Source organism: Pantherophis guttatus, chromosome 5 (assembly GCF_059756535.1).
Source record: "Pantherophis guttatus breed Tessera chromosome 5, ASM5975653v1, whole genome shotgun sequence".
NCBI classification, from domain to species: domain Eukaryota; kingdom Metazoa; phylum Chordata; class Lepidosauria; order Squamata; family Colubridae; genus Pantherophis; species Pantherophis guttatus.
This window is the reverse complement of record NC_142067.1, coordinates 91,986,262-91,998,703: the sequence shown is the minus strand read 5'-3', so window position 1 is coordinate 91,998,703 and position 12,442 is coordinate 91,986,262. Positions and strand designations below refer to the sequence as shown.

Sequence of the window (12,442 nt, the reverse complement as noted above, 5' to 3'; positions counted from 1 at the left end):
GCGGATTGTTGTTTTTTTACTCCACACAATATAAGGTTTTTTTTTACCCCCCAGACATGACTTAGCAATGAGTTATTTTGCTATGTATGGTTCTTTTGAAATCTCAAACTTTTGTTGCAGTTTAGTGAAATTGAAGGAGCAGTTAATTCTATCTGAAGCATTGTGTCAAAAGGATACATTTCTGTAGCAAAAAGCTATTTGAATAGAAAGTATTCAATCTCTCTCTTGTTGCTTTATATCCATTTAGGATCGAATTGTGTCCATGGCTCTGGACAGGGACCATGAAGTAACGGTTCAAGCTATGAAACTCTTGATGGTTATGTCACAGTAAATAACCTTTTCACTTAACTATGATATGATATTTAATGCGTGTAAGATGCAATTTTGTAACTACTTAAATCCTTATTAGCATGCCAAATATGCAGTTGCCCTTAGATCATTGTAAAGTTTTACTGCATAATTGAGATTTGATCAAAATCTGAACCCTAATGGAATAACAATGAATTACAAGTGTTCTCTGCAAATTATTAAGTATTATGCTTTATAGGCAAATACTGTTTTTTAAAAAATGTGCACAAGTTTTTTGCAATTTAATTTTTTTACTACTCTAACTTGCTTTTGTTACTCTTAGATTTCAACCAGATAGGTTGAACAGACAAGTTGCTTTTACCTTTTTTTTTTTTTAGTCTGCAGAGATTCTTCACAACAGTGTTTTGAAACATCATCTGTATGTTACTGCTGCTATATTCTGTATTTAGCTGTGTGAATATGTCACTACACCAAAAGTACCTGAAGCATATATTGCTGCTTTAAATGCCAGGATGGGGCTATCTGAATATACTACATTTCTATATTGATTTTTCCATAGATCACAACTGAATATAATCAAGTTGAGTTTTAATTTCTTTAAATAATACCCTGTGGTTTCTTAGTTTGATTCCTATTTTGCTTGGTCAAGTATTAACATAAAGTAGAGCACTTTCAGAAATATAGTAATGAATAATATCGGTTTCTTGCTACAATTCTTCTTTTTTCTGCTTTGCGGTTGAGACATGCATAGCATTGTACTGGCAATTTCTATTGGAAACAGAGGACTCTTGAAAACAGCAGCATTATGTCATCTGTAGATGACATTAATTTCTAGTAGTTAGAAACTAGAACAAAATACATTGCACTTATCATTGTACTCATGTCGATCCTGTACTAGGAGGAGTAATGTGCTTTTGTTATCATACAATGTTGTTGAATCCATTAATGTTACACTTGTTCAACTTCTGAATTGACAAATATTGCATTGGCACTGCAGCTGCTGAGCACTTTTGTTTTTGCATTTGTTCTGTTGTTCATTTAAACAGTGATTAGCTAATGTCCTGTCTAGTAATAAATCTCGTGTCTTATCAGGTCAGGTAAATCTTGTTCAAATAAAAAGGGTTACCTCTGGATAAGTATGCAGAGTGGCTGCAGCCTGAAACTAAGTATAGGTAGTCCTCACTTAACAATAGTCATAGGGATCAGACTTTCCATCGTGAACAGTGCAGATGTAAAATGTGACATCACATGACCATGTTGCTTAGTGATGGAAATTCTGGTACTTACAGTTACTGTCATTAAGTGCATCATGGCAGGTCATTAAATGAGGGCAATTACAATCTCCTGCCATCGTTTTCATTGATTTTGCTTGTAAGAAGCTGGCGAAGAAAGTCACAAATGGTGGTCGCATGAGCGCAGGATGCTTCAACTTTGTCTTTGTTGGATCACAGTCATGTGACCATGGAGATACTGTGATCCATGTAGTATAAGGATCAGTCATAAGTACCACTGGCTCAGTGCTCTTGTAAGTTCAAATGGTTACTCAACAAGTGATTGTTAAGCAAGGACCTGCCTCCATTAGACCTGTGAGAGTTATTTGAATTGATGCTTTAATTATGTACTGTTACTTCTTGGTTTTATCATTCCAAAGAATCAAAGAATCAGCCTTGAGAGTCTTCTCAAGCAATTTGCACATACATGTCTATGCCCAGGTGTCCTCTGAGTTTGGTAGTTTTCTTGCAGAAGTTTCATTACTCAAACTAGGTAACATTATCAGTCCACTAATGAAATGTCTGCAAGAAAACAACCAAGCTCAGAGAGCAGGAAGGACCCCTCATTTCAACCTCGAGCTACAAATATTCTTCTTTTTTGAGATATTTGTTGCACAAACTAATTACTTTCTAAAAAGCCAGTCTGGTGGGTAACAAGTTTAAGCTGCTCATTTGTGAAACTGGTATTTATGGTTAAGTAGTTCTCATACAAGGCACATAAATAGAATGTCAGAGGCTTTGTTTGCAAAATGTTTAAGTTCTACTCCAGAATAATATTTTTTACATTTTGTCATTTTTATATAACAATGTAAAATATGACAGAACTAAATAAAACAGGACAGCCTGTGTATCTCAGTGCACGGTTGACCTTTCATTACATCTATAGCTCAGAAAAACTTTAAAAAAATTATTTTCATTTTTCAAAGCAAGTTTGATCAGCGGTAACAATTTAGAAAATTTTGTTTACTTCTCTCAACTTATCCTGTTATTTATTTACTTTTTTGCTAACAGTGACTATCATACTTTGCTATATGAAGTAATTTATCTGTAAATGCTTCTGATTATAATCCTGGGACCATCAATAATCCTGGGACCATTATAATCCAGAACCAACCCTGTCAAATATGTTTACAGCCTCACAACACAAAGACACCAGCGTCAAATGTATAATAGTAGCTGATTTTCAGTGCTTGTTAAATAAAATCACAGGGGGAAGAAGATCATTAAATTAATATACAATTTTAATTATATGGCATACATTTAGCTTATTTTGCAATTAAGTGAATAAAATGTGAGGCAGAGAAAATTAATTATCAATTGTAGTTTTACGCTGTACTTTTGCATGCATTTACCCATCACTAAACCCTATTCAATATATTGTGACTTGCTTCTGAGAAAACATGCATATGATGCTGTCAGAATACCAAACATAATATGTTTTGGTAAACCATGTTTAACATTAGATTTCTGTATAGGAACTGTGAAGATGCCTTATCATCTGAAGACTGTGAAAACCTGTACCAGTTTGTTTATAGCACCCACCGACCATTGGCTGTAGCAGCTGGGGAATTACTTTACAAAAGGTATTTTATTTATTTATTAAATTCATCTGAGACATTTCACTCTGAAAAGTGACTTTTTTCGAGGATATCTGCCTTTTTTTTTTGTAAACAAGTTTTATTAAAATTTTTCTTTCATCATACATATTTTATGAACAGAGTGTTGACCGCGTCACGTCTTATACATCTTATATATATTAATTTTTATAATCTATTCCAATCTTCCTGCTTTTTCCATATTCGTCCCTTTTATATAATTCTTTATCACAAATTCATCATTTTTCATCATATTTTGTTATTTCTGGTACTTACCTATAAAGCCCTACATGGCTTAGGTCCGGGGTATTTGCAGGACCATCTCCTACCCGCCTCCCACCATCCTGTCCGCTCACACAGGGCTGCCCTCCTCAGGGTACCATCGACCAGACAATGTCGGCTGGCGACGCCCCGGGGTAGAGCGTTCTGTGTGGGTGCTCCTGCCCTCTGGAATGAGTTACCCACCGAGCTTCGGACGGCCCCTGATCTCTGCTCCTTCCATCGAGGCCTAAAGACTTGGCTGTTTCAACAAATGGGCTGATTCTGATTCTTGGGTTTTATTATTTATTTGTCCCTGTTTTAATTGGTTTTTAATCAAGATTTTTCTTTATTATTGTACGTTTTTAACTTGTGTTCGCCGCCCCGAGTTCTTTGGGGGAAGGGCGGCATATAAATATTTGTAAATAAATAAAGAAATAAATAAAATTTCATCTCTTCCCCACCCCCACCCCCCAAGTACATTCTACATATTTCCAATTTTGGCCATAATATTCTTTTTCCATATTTCTTTATCTTATCTTAATCTCTTCTTAATACATAATACATAAACAATATCTGCCAATTAATTCATAATTTCTTACAATAACATCAATTAATTATCTTATTTCTCCATTTGCAGAATATATTTCTCGAAATCTCTATCCCACTTTTTAACATTTCAGTTTTGTCTCTTAATTTAACTTGTCTTCATAATTAAACTCAATTGCCATTTAAAATTTCATCTGCTATTCTGTTTTGCTATTCGCAATATACATCATCATATTCACTTCTTACATTAAAACCCTTTAATTTAATTGACCATCCACAATTAATAAGATTGATACAGTTCCCTTAAATCTACTAATATATACCTTATTTCCCTTCCTCCTTTCCAATATTCTTTTAATCATTTTCTCTTGGTGTCTCCAAAATTTCACTTCTTAATAATTTCCTCCTTTTATTCCATTCTTTTAACTTCTTTTTTTATTGTTGCATTTATTATATCTTTTCTCCTGAATCCTTTTTCTCACTTTGAAATGTATTACTCGATTAATTCTCCCCAGGCTTTCTACTAATCTCTTTCCACGCTTTCCTTCTTTTCCCTTCGATTGATTCTTTTTGGGGGAATATTCCCCCACTCTTTTTTTTCCCTGTTTTTCCTGTTTTTCTTTTTTCTGTTAATCCCAGTGAAATCATCTAACTGCTTTTGGCATTCAATTCCTTTTCCTTCAATATTATTTTCTTGCTTCTCATTTATGCTCTCTTTTTCCTATTCTGTGTGTTCCAGCAAAATTTCTGAGTTTTTATTACCATTTAGTGATTCACACATGTTTTTAAATATCTCAATTAATTCCTCACACATCCAAGACTCCATGTTGTCAATTTAACAAATTGTTAAAACTTTTAATTTCTATTTAATTGAAGTTTTAAACTCCATATAGTGTCTTTTTAATTCCAAATAGTATCCAATTCAAATATTTATCCAATCCACTCCAAGTTAAAGTTTTGTTATCTTCCACAACCGTTGAGAGTCGAAACCAAGCAGTTCAGAAAAACAGATACTCCTTAAAAATTCTCACAGTTTCTGAATTATCTTTTATTGGTCAACGTCACAGTTGTTATTTTCTCTTCTATCTTCCAACCACTATTGCAGTACTCTCTTTACGCCAGCAGATGTCACTCTCAAATCCACAATATTCTCAGACCAACTAAGTATCAAAGCTGTCAAAAATATTTTACATCCACATAAAGAGTACTTTTCCTCGGGTTTCTTTTTCTTTTATTATTTTTAGTTTCTCCAAATTCAGTTTTAAATCCACTTATAAAATTTTCTTTCTTGGCCTTTGGTTTTTTTAACTTCCTCTTTGTTCTTCTCCTTCAAATGTCAAAGCTGTCAAAAATATTTTAAATCCACATAAAGAGTACTTTCTCTCAGGTTTCTTTTTCTTGTATTATTTTTAATTTCTCCAGATCCAATTTTAAATCCAGTTGTAAAATTTTCTTTCTTGGGCTTTCATATTTTAACCTCCTCTTCGTTCTTCTCCCTCCATTAACTTTCCCAAGTGCCAATTAACCACTCATTTCCGCTTCCTGACATCTTTTAAAGTTATTAAAAAATTTCTTTTTTAGTTGGTCAATCACTCACCCGGTACCAACACTCCATTCAGACACCGCTCCTTCACAAAAAACTTAGTCCAGTTGCCCCAGCTTCAGAGCGGTCATTTCTCAATGGCCGCCATCCCCGCTGCTGGTTCGAAGAGCAACCTCCGACTTTTCGAGGAACTTGCCTGTTCCTTTTGGTCGTCCGAGGCACCTCTCCTTCTTCACCGTCCCTACAGGATGGTTCTGTTCCAAAGACCCCCCCGACAGCGGTTTGTCCAGTTGGATTTTCAGGGAGCTTGTCGGAGGCTGCTATTTTTCCAGTTGGTCTCGCCGCAATCCTTTTTGTTTTTCTTTTTCTTTTTGATGGAATTTCAAAACTACTTTCATGTTCTCTTTAAGCAAAGTGCCATGGCTTTTTTCTTACAGTAATTCTGTTCTTTTCTAACTGATTTTTATCATTCATCTTTTTGTATTTGAGATTGATAACTGTTTCTACAAATACATTTATGAACTAATGCAAGAATCACATCAGTAGTCTAATAAAATAGAATGTCTCAATATATATTCATCCAACCAATTTTAGTGATATTTTATGTATATTTTCTTTAGTACTTGCATTGGTACTGGCACAATGTAAACTAATCCAGTTAAACTGTTAAATCTTCATATCTTGCTCTGGAGGGAGAATGAAGGGATGAGGAGCAGTGTACTGAAGCAAGCCATAGTTCTGTGGACACCTAATTAATTTTGACATCCATGTATGGTGTGTTAAATTTATATTTACTGACAAAGAAATAAGGGGAGACTACTGTAGATCTATTCTGAGCTATTTCAGCTAGCCATATCCTTCTGGGATTTGAACCTGGGCTGCTTACATATTAGGTAGATGTATTAACCTCTAAGCCACAGGCTCTCCTAGCTTTGTCGGCTATATCAGGGGAGAGATTAAGTATTTTTTATCAGGGCAACCTGGTCTACCCAAATATGGGAAGGAGCATACTGCTTCCGCTTTCCACAGTATGCTCCATCCCATATTTAGGTAGGCCAGGTTGCCCTGATAAAACATTTAATCCATGTATGCTGCTAATGTTGAGAGATTTGTCTCATTAAAAGCAGGGATGTTGAATGTTGACATGTTCTTTCCTTCTATGTATGAAAGATGCTCCAAGGCTATCTTACGCCTCATCCATAAGATGTGAGAAAAATAGAGCTATAGCTACATCAAAAATAGAAAACAAAAAATGTATTCAAAAAAACATTAGAATGTGCGAAAATTGACAGATAAATGCTTACAATTAAGGAAAAAGAAGGAACTGAATATTCTTGATATGGGACTTATTTTACCAATGGTTAGATAATAAAAACAGAAGTTAGAAATATGGGGATATAGAAAGGACTAATGTTATAAAGAGATTTGTTAAAGTAGACAAGTAAAATATTATCATTATTATAGAATTAATATTGTGATAAATATTATTGTAAACATTTTGATTATGATTTCCTAAAAATAATTGTACTTGTAAATAATTGTAAAAATAATTGACAACACACTGTTTGATTGAAATTGAATTTTTACATGTTATATAAATAAAACATTTTTTTATTTAAAAAAATAGCAAACAAACAGAACTAAAATCTTTATATATTTCACCAAAATATGTTGCATCCACCTCTCTTTATCTGGGGTGTTGGTTGTGCAATTTTTTTTCAATAGGCTACATTTGCTTGACAACTTGTTGTGAAAGATTTATACTTTGTGATTAATCGCAAAGGATTTTTCTTCCACATTCCACTACTAATAAAGTAACTAGGATTATCAGTGTGAAAATGGGATAAAACACCCCTGTTTCCTTCAGCCATGAAAATTCAGTTTACCCAGGCAGAACTTTGTAACTGCTCTTGGTAACACAATAAGGAAAAGGACTGTACAAATATTAATTTAAAAGAAGTGTTATAGACCGTTTGTGAATGTTGTAGATTCTTTTTGAACTACAATGAATTTATTGCCTCTAACTAAAACAGCACTTCTTTTGATGAAAAGAAGTGTGGTGTTCACATCAAATTTGAAGCACTTCTGAATCATTTTCAAAGTGTGCACAGCCCTAGAAAAAAATATAGTCCATTTGTATGATGCTGAATTTATACCATTCCTTTAATTGAAAATATTGCAAGGCAAGATTTTTCTTAGCAAACAAAGTTCTGCTTCATTACAGTATTGGAATAGTTCACCGTACTCCTCAGCTTGCCTATTATATGAATCCTGCACTGGTGAAATGAAATAGAATATTTAAGATTTGTACTCAACCAAAGAGAGCAATTTGTAGAGAAGGAAGACTGAAAGCATGCATGACATTGCCCTCATGTTTTCAAGACTATCTCTAAGATCCCGAGTAATACTTTTCTTTTAAGATTGAAATATTGGAAGTTTTTATTACAATCTTAAACCCACCTACTGGAAGTAACATTGATTGAAGTTGCTTGCTGTAAATCAGAATTTGGGAGTTGCTTTTGATCTACTCCTTGTTTCGTTGACAGATTGATTATCCAGGAAATTGAGACAGAATCATTCACCAAAACAAATGGAAACCAGGAACTTATTACTAGCCAGCTGAAAACACTAGTAGTTTTTTTCTTGGAAAGTGAGGTAAAATTGTCTGCATTGACTACAAAGGAGAAACAGCTGAATAAAGACAACTAATACATTTAAGGGGCAAATGTGAAGGTTTGAGAGTCAGCAAATATTAACTGAGTTATTTGCTATTAAATAAAGTGTGTTAGAAAGTATTGTCTCATATTGTTATTGCGAGTTTCGGATAATTGTAATTATAGTGGAAGATTTGAAGAATACAATGAATTATAATTTGTTTTGAGAAATATGCCTGAAGAAATGAAGGGAAAAGATTGAGTTAATAATAAACACTTGATTACATCATTTATTGAAACTGTTGAAAGGCTAACTTTTCAACATATACATTTTCTAAACAGCCAAGGCAGTTCATTTTCTTTGTTAAGGAATGTGGTAAATTATAATGTATTCAGACAACTAACTTGTCACATGAGTTGTTTCACTGTTATTAAGTTAAGCTCCTGTTGAACATAAATGTCTACAATTTTAATGTGGGTATGGCTATTTTAAGACCTGCTCAAAGTTAGGCTTGTTTATACATTGGGAAAATATGCTTCTTTCTGAATGTATTCTAATCACTGGTCCTGAAATGATGAATGTTTAAAGTGACCAAAGAAGCATTTCTTATTGTTTACCATTGTTGTTGTACATTTTTAACTGCTAAGTAATATGACAAGCTACAATCATAGAAGGGATATTCCCAGAGCTAAAGAGAAAATATGTTTATAGATCAAATATTGGTGTCATGGGAGTTTCTACTTTTGAGGAGATATTGAAAACATGCAGGATTCTGCTTGATCTTACTGCTTCCTAGGATCGTAATGGTAGCTTGTCCTTTTGGAATATTTCTTTTATTTTTTAGCTTCATAACCACGTCACATATCTTATAGACAGCCTGTGGGATTGGGCTGTGAGTTTATTGAAAAATTGGGAATGCATGACAGCTCTCTTACTGGAGGATGCCAGAGAATATGAAAGAGGTAAGTGGGCTGTAAAGCTTAGTGCTTTCATTGCTGGCTTTGAAAGGGCAACCCAGAGTATCAGCGATATGAGCCCAGGTTGGATATGAGAATTTCAGGAGCAGGAAATCTTTGTCATAAAGAGACACTAGTTTAAAAAGCTGTGTGCTCTGAAGACCTCCACTAAGAATTTGGCTGAGCGGTTTAGCCAATCTGACTTCTGTTTTATGTCAGAGCAGAGAATGCAGCACGTTACTGGTTCATTAATTTTGGAAAGCAGTAAGAGGATTTGTTTGACTTAGTGTGTTATATACCATTATTTGTGACACAATAGTGTATATGTATTTTAATTTAATAAAATGTAGTGAAGCAGATTAAGGCTTTAAGACTTACCCTGAACTACAAAACATGTATGTTCACATAGGACATATAAATGATTATTAGCTTTATCTATCTTACTTATTTGATCTTTTTTTTTTTTAGCATTCATTGATCCCCTTAGATCTTTGTCTCTTATTATAGTCTGTGGACTATAATAAGACTACATTATAGACTTAGAGAATGTCTTTTAGTTACATTAAAACATTCCTAGATTTAATATCTAAAGTTACTGTGGGCTTCCAGATTCTCAGAACTCTTCTTCTTTCTGTGGGAGATTAAACAGATTCTCCATTGTTTTGTTTACAGCACTGAGTGATGTCCAGGAGACTGCCCTCATTGAAATAATCTTAGCGACTGTTCGACAAGCTGTTGAAGGTCCTCCCACAGGCAGGGGAGGAATCAGGAAAGTCAGTAAAGCTTTATTTTTTTACTTTGTTATTAGGAAAAACCTTCTGCTTTATGTTGCACTTAAATAGTTGCAGCAACCCATTTCTCTGCAATGATAGAACCAGATGGTGGGTGGAGAGCAAATGTGATACCTTATCTTTCCAATGCAGGGAAGAAAACCATAGTTACTCCCACAGAACCTTAGTATTTCTCTATTAATCAAATTTATATAGCAGCCCATCTCACCAAAAGAGACCCTAGGTTGTGCATTACAGTGAGACAAAATAACAATGTAAAAAACCACACCTATAAAATATAAAAATTCATATTAATAAATATCATAAAAACCAAAGATGCAAATCCTGGGCAATGAGAGAGATAAAATGGCCATCTCAACAATATAGCCATCTCAGCAAGTCTGGTACCCTATCAAAAGGGGTGGAGCTAATCTAATTTTGGGGGAAAGTGTGTTCCATCAGGCAGATGGCACGGCACACAAGGCACATTTTCTAGGACCCACCAAATGTAGATTCCTAGCTGATGGAACTTGCAACTTGTTGTGTCTCAGATCTGATGATACAGACTGATATAACCAAGTAGAGGCAGTTCCTCAGATAACTCAATCCCATGCCATGAAGGACTTTAAAGATTAAAACCTGGGTACTAGCGGGACTGCCTACTACCACCAATAGCCTCCCACCGGCCGGTACGCTCTCATAGAAGAGGGGCTCCTCCGGGTGCCATCGGCCAAACAATGTCGACTGACGGCGCCCAGGGGGAGAGCCTTCTCTGGGGGCACCTACTATCTGGAACGAGCTCCCCCCGGAGATACGGAGGATCCCGGATCTGCACACCTTCCGCTGCACTCTAAAGACCTTTTTATTTCACCAGGCGGGCCTGGCCTAACTTTCTCCCTCTTTTTAAACATTTTTAATTTTTAATATTTTTTAGTATTTTTAATATTCAAAGTTTAAATTTGTTTTAAATTGATTGGGGTTTTAAATTTGTCTGGGCCAAACTGTTTAATTTGATTTTATCTCTGCTTTTTAAATTTTGTATATATGTATTTTATTGTTGGCTGTTCACCACCCTGAGTCCTTCGGGAGTAGGGCGGTATATAAATCAAATAAAAGATAAAGATAAAAGATAAAGATAAAACCAGCACATTGAGTTGGACCCAGAAGTCTCATAGATCAGAGGTGACATGCACTGGTCTAGGAGCACACATAATTGCCCACCCTCTATGTTCTAAAGCATCTGGATATTTTTCAGGGGTAGCCCCATATAAAGCACAGTGCAGTAATTCAACCTGGAGGTGACTAGGGCATAAGTGAATGCAAGCAGGGCTACTGATCAGAAATAGGCAGAACTGGTGCATAAGACAAAGCTACGCAAAGGCCCTCGAAATCACAATTGCCAGCTTTTCATCGAGCAGGAATTATAAGGCTAGAACAACTCCCAGATTGTGCATTGGCGCTGTCTGGGGCAGAGTAGCCCCACCCAGCAATAAAATTGGCATAGTCCTGGAACCAGTGGGCTTGTTACTCCCCATCGGAGCTGATCCAGAAGAATACCAAAGTCGATGGTATCAAAAGCCGCCAAGAGGTAGATCAAGGCTTGATGCCCCAGCCTCATTCTGCCCACAGTAGAGGTCATCCAAAATCATGACCAATACCATATCAGGATTATTGTAGAGCCCTTTCACTTTGTAGTTGAGAAAAAGAAGCAATCTTAAATGCTTACTCAAAGGGCTGTGTATTATCCAAAGAATTTGTGGGAATAGGGAATGCATTCCTTATTCAAGACTGGTGCATAACTTGACAGTTGACTTGGATTTACAGCTCCTACTCAAAGAGCAGGTGCCTGTTGTGGCCAAGAGACTTTTTGCTCAGATATATTGCGTACCAGTTGTATTCTTTCAGGGACTAGGATACCCCTTCAGTCAGTCTCACTCTCTACTCATCTCACAGATGGATTATTGTAATGCAGTCTACATGGGGATGACCTTGAAGACTATTTGGAAGCTATAGCTGGCCCATAATACAGTTGTGTGTTGGACATGTCTAGTTAGAACTGTGTGGCATCAAGACTCTACAAGCTGCACTGATTACCAGTTTTCCCACATGAAATTTGAGGTGCTGGTTATTACCTATAAAGCTATTTAGGGCATAGGGCTTTTATGCATGAGGGACTGGATGTCTCTGTTCATCTGGTGAGAACAGAAAGAATGGACATGCTTTGGATCCCATCCATTAAGAGTGTCAACTTGTCAGAGCCAGGAAGGGTACCTTCACTGTCCTGGTACCTGGCCTTTGTTATGATATCCCTCCAGAGATCTCTCCCTGATGATGTTCAGTAAACTATTAATGACCTGGTGTTCTCCCAGGCTCTGGGCAGAGTGATGATTGAACCCCTATTGGATAGCTACTTGGTTTGGTGAGAGTCAGGCAACCCATACATTGTACAAATAAATGAGCAGCACTATATGTATTTCATGCATCTTTAAAAAATGCATGGATTATGTTTTCAGAAGTGAGCAGGTCCAAAATCATA

General features: G+C 35.7%; 1 protein-coding gene across 19 annotated transcripts in view; it reads left to right on the top strand.

Moving 5' to 3' along the window:
• The window catches only part of LOC117673782 (cohesin subunit SA-2-like), a 66,891-nt gene that overhangs the window by 26,504 nt on the left and 27,945 nt on the right, over positions 1–12,442 (top strand). For all 19 annotated transcript variants that reach the window (XM_087895310.1, XM_034431411.3, XM_087895318.1 and 16 more), the window contains 5 exons: positions 248–327; positions 3,056–3,163; positions 8,072–8,180; positions 9,025–9,142; positions 9,809–9,909. In XM_087895310.1, the coding sequence (XP_087751436.1) occupies positions 248–327; positions 3,056–3,163; positions 8,072–8,180; positions 9,025–9,142; positions 9,809–9,909 (516 nt within the window). The remainder of the gene's footprint in view (positions 1–247; positions 328–3,055; positions 3,164–8,071; positions 8,181–9,024; positions 9,143–9,808; positions 9,910–12,442) is intronic.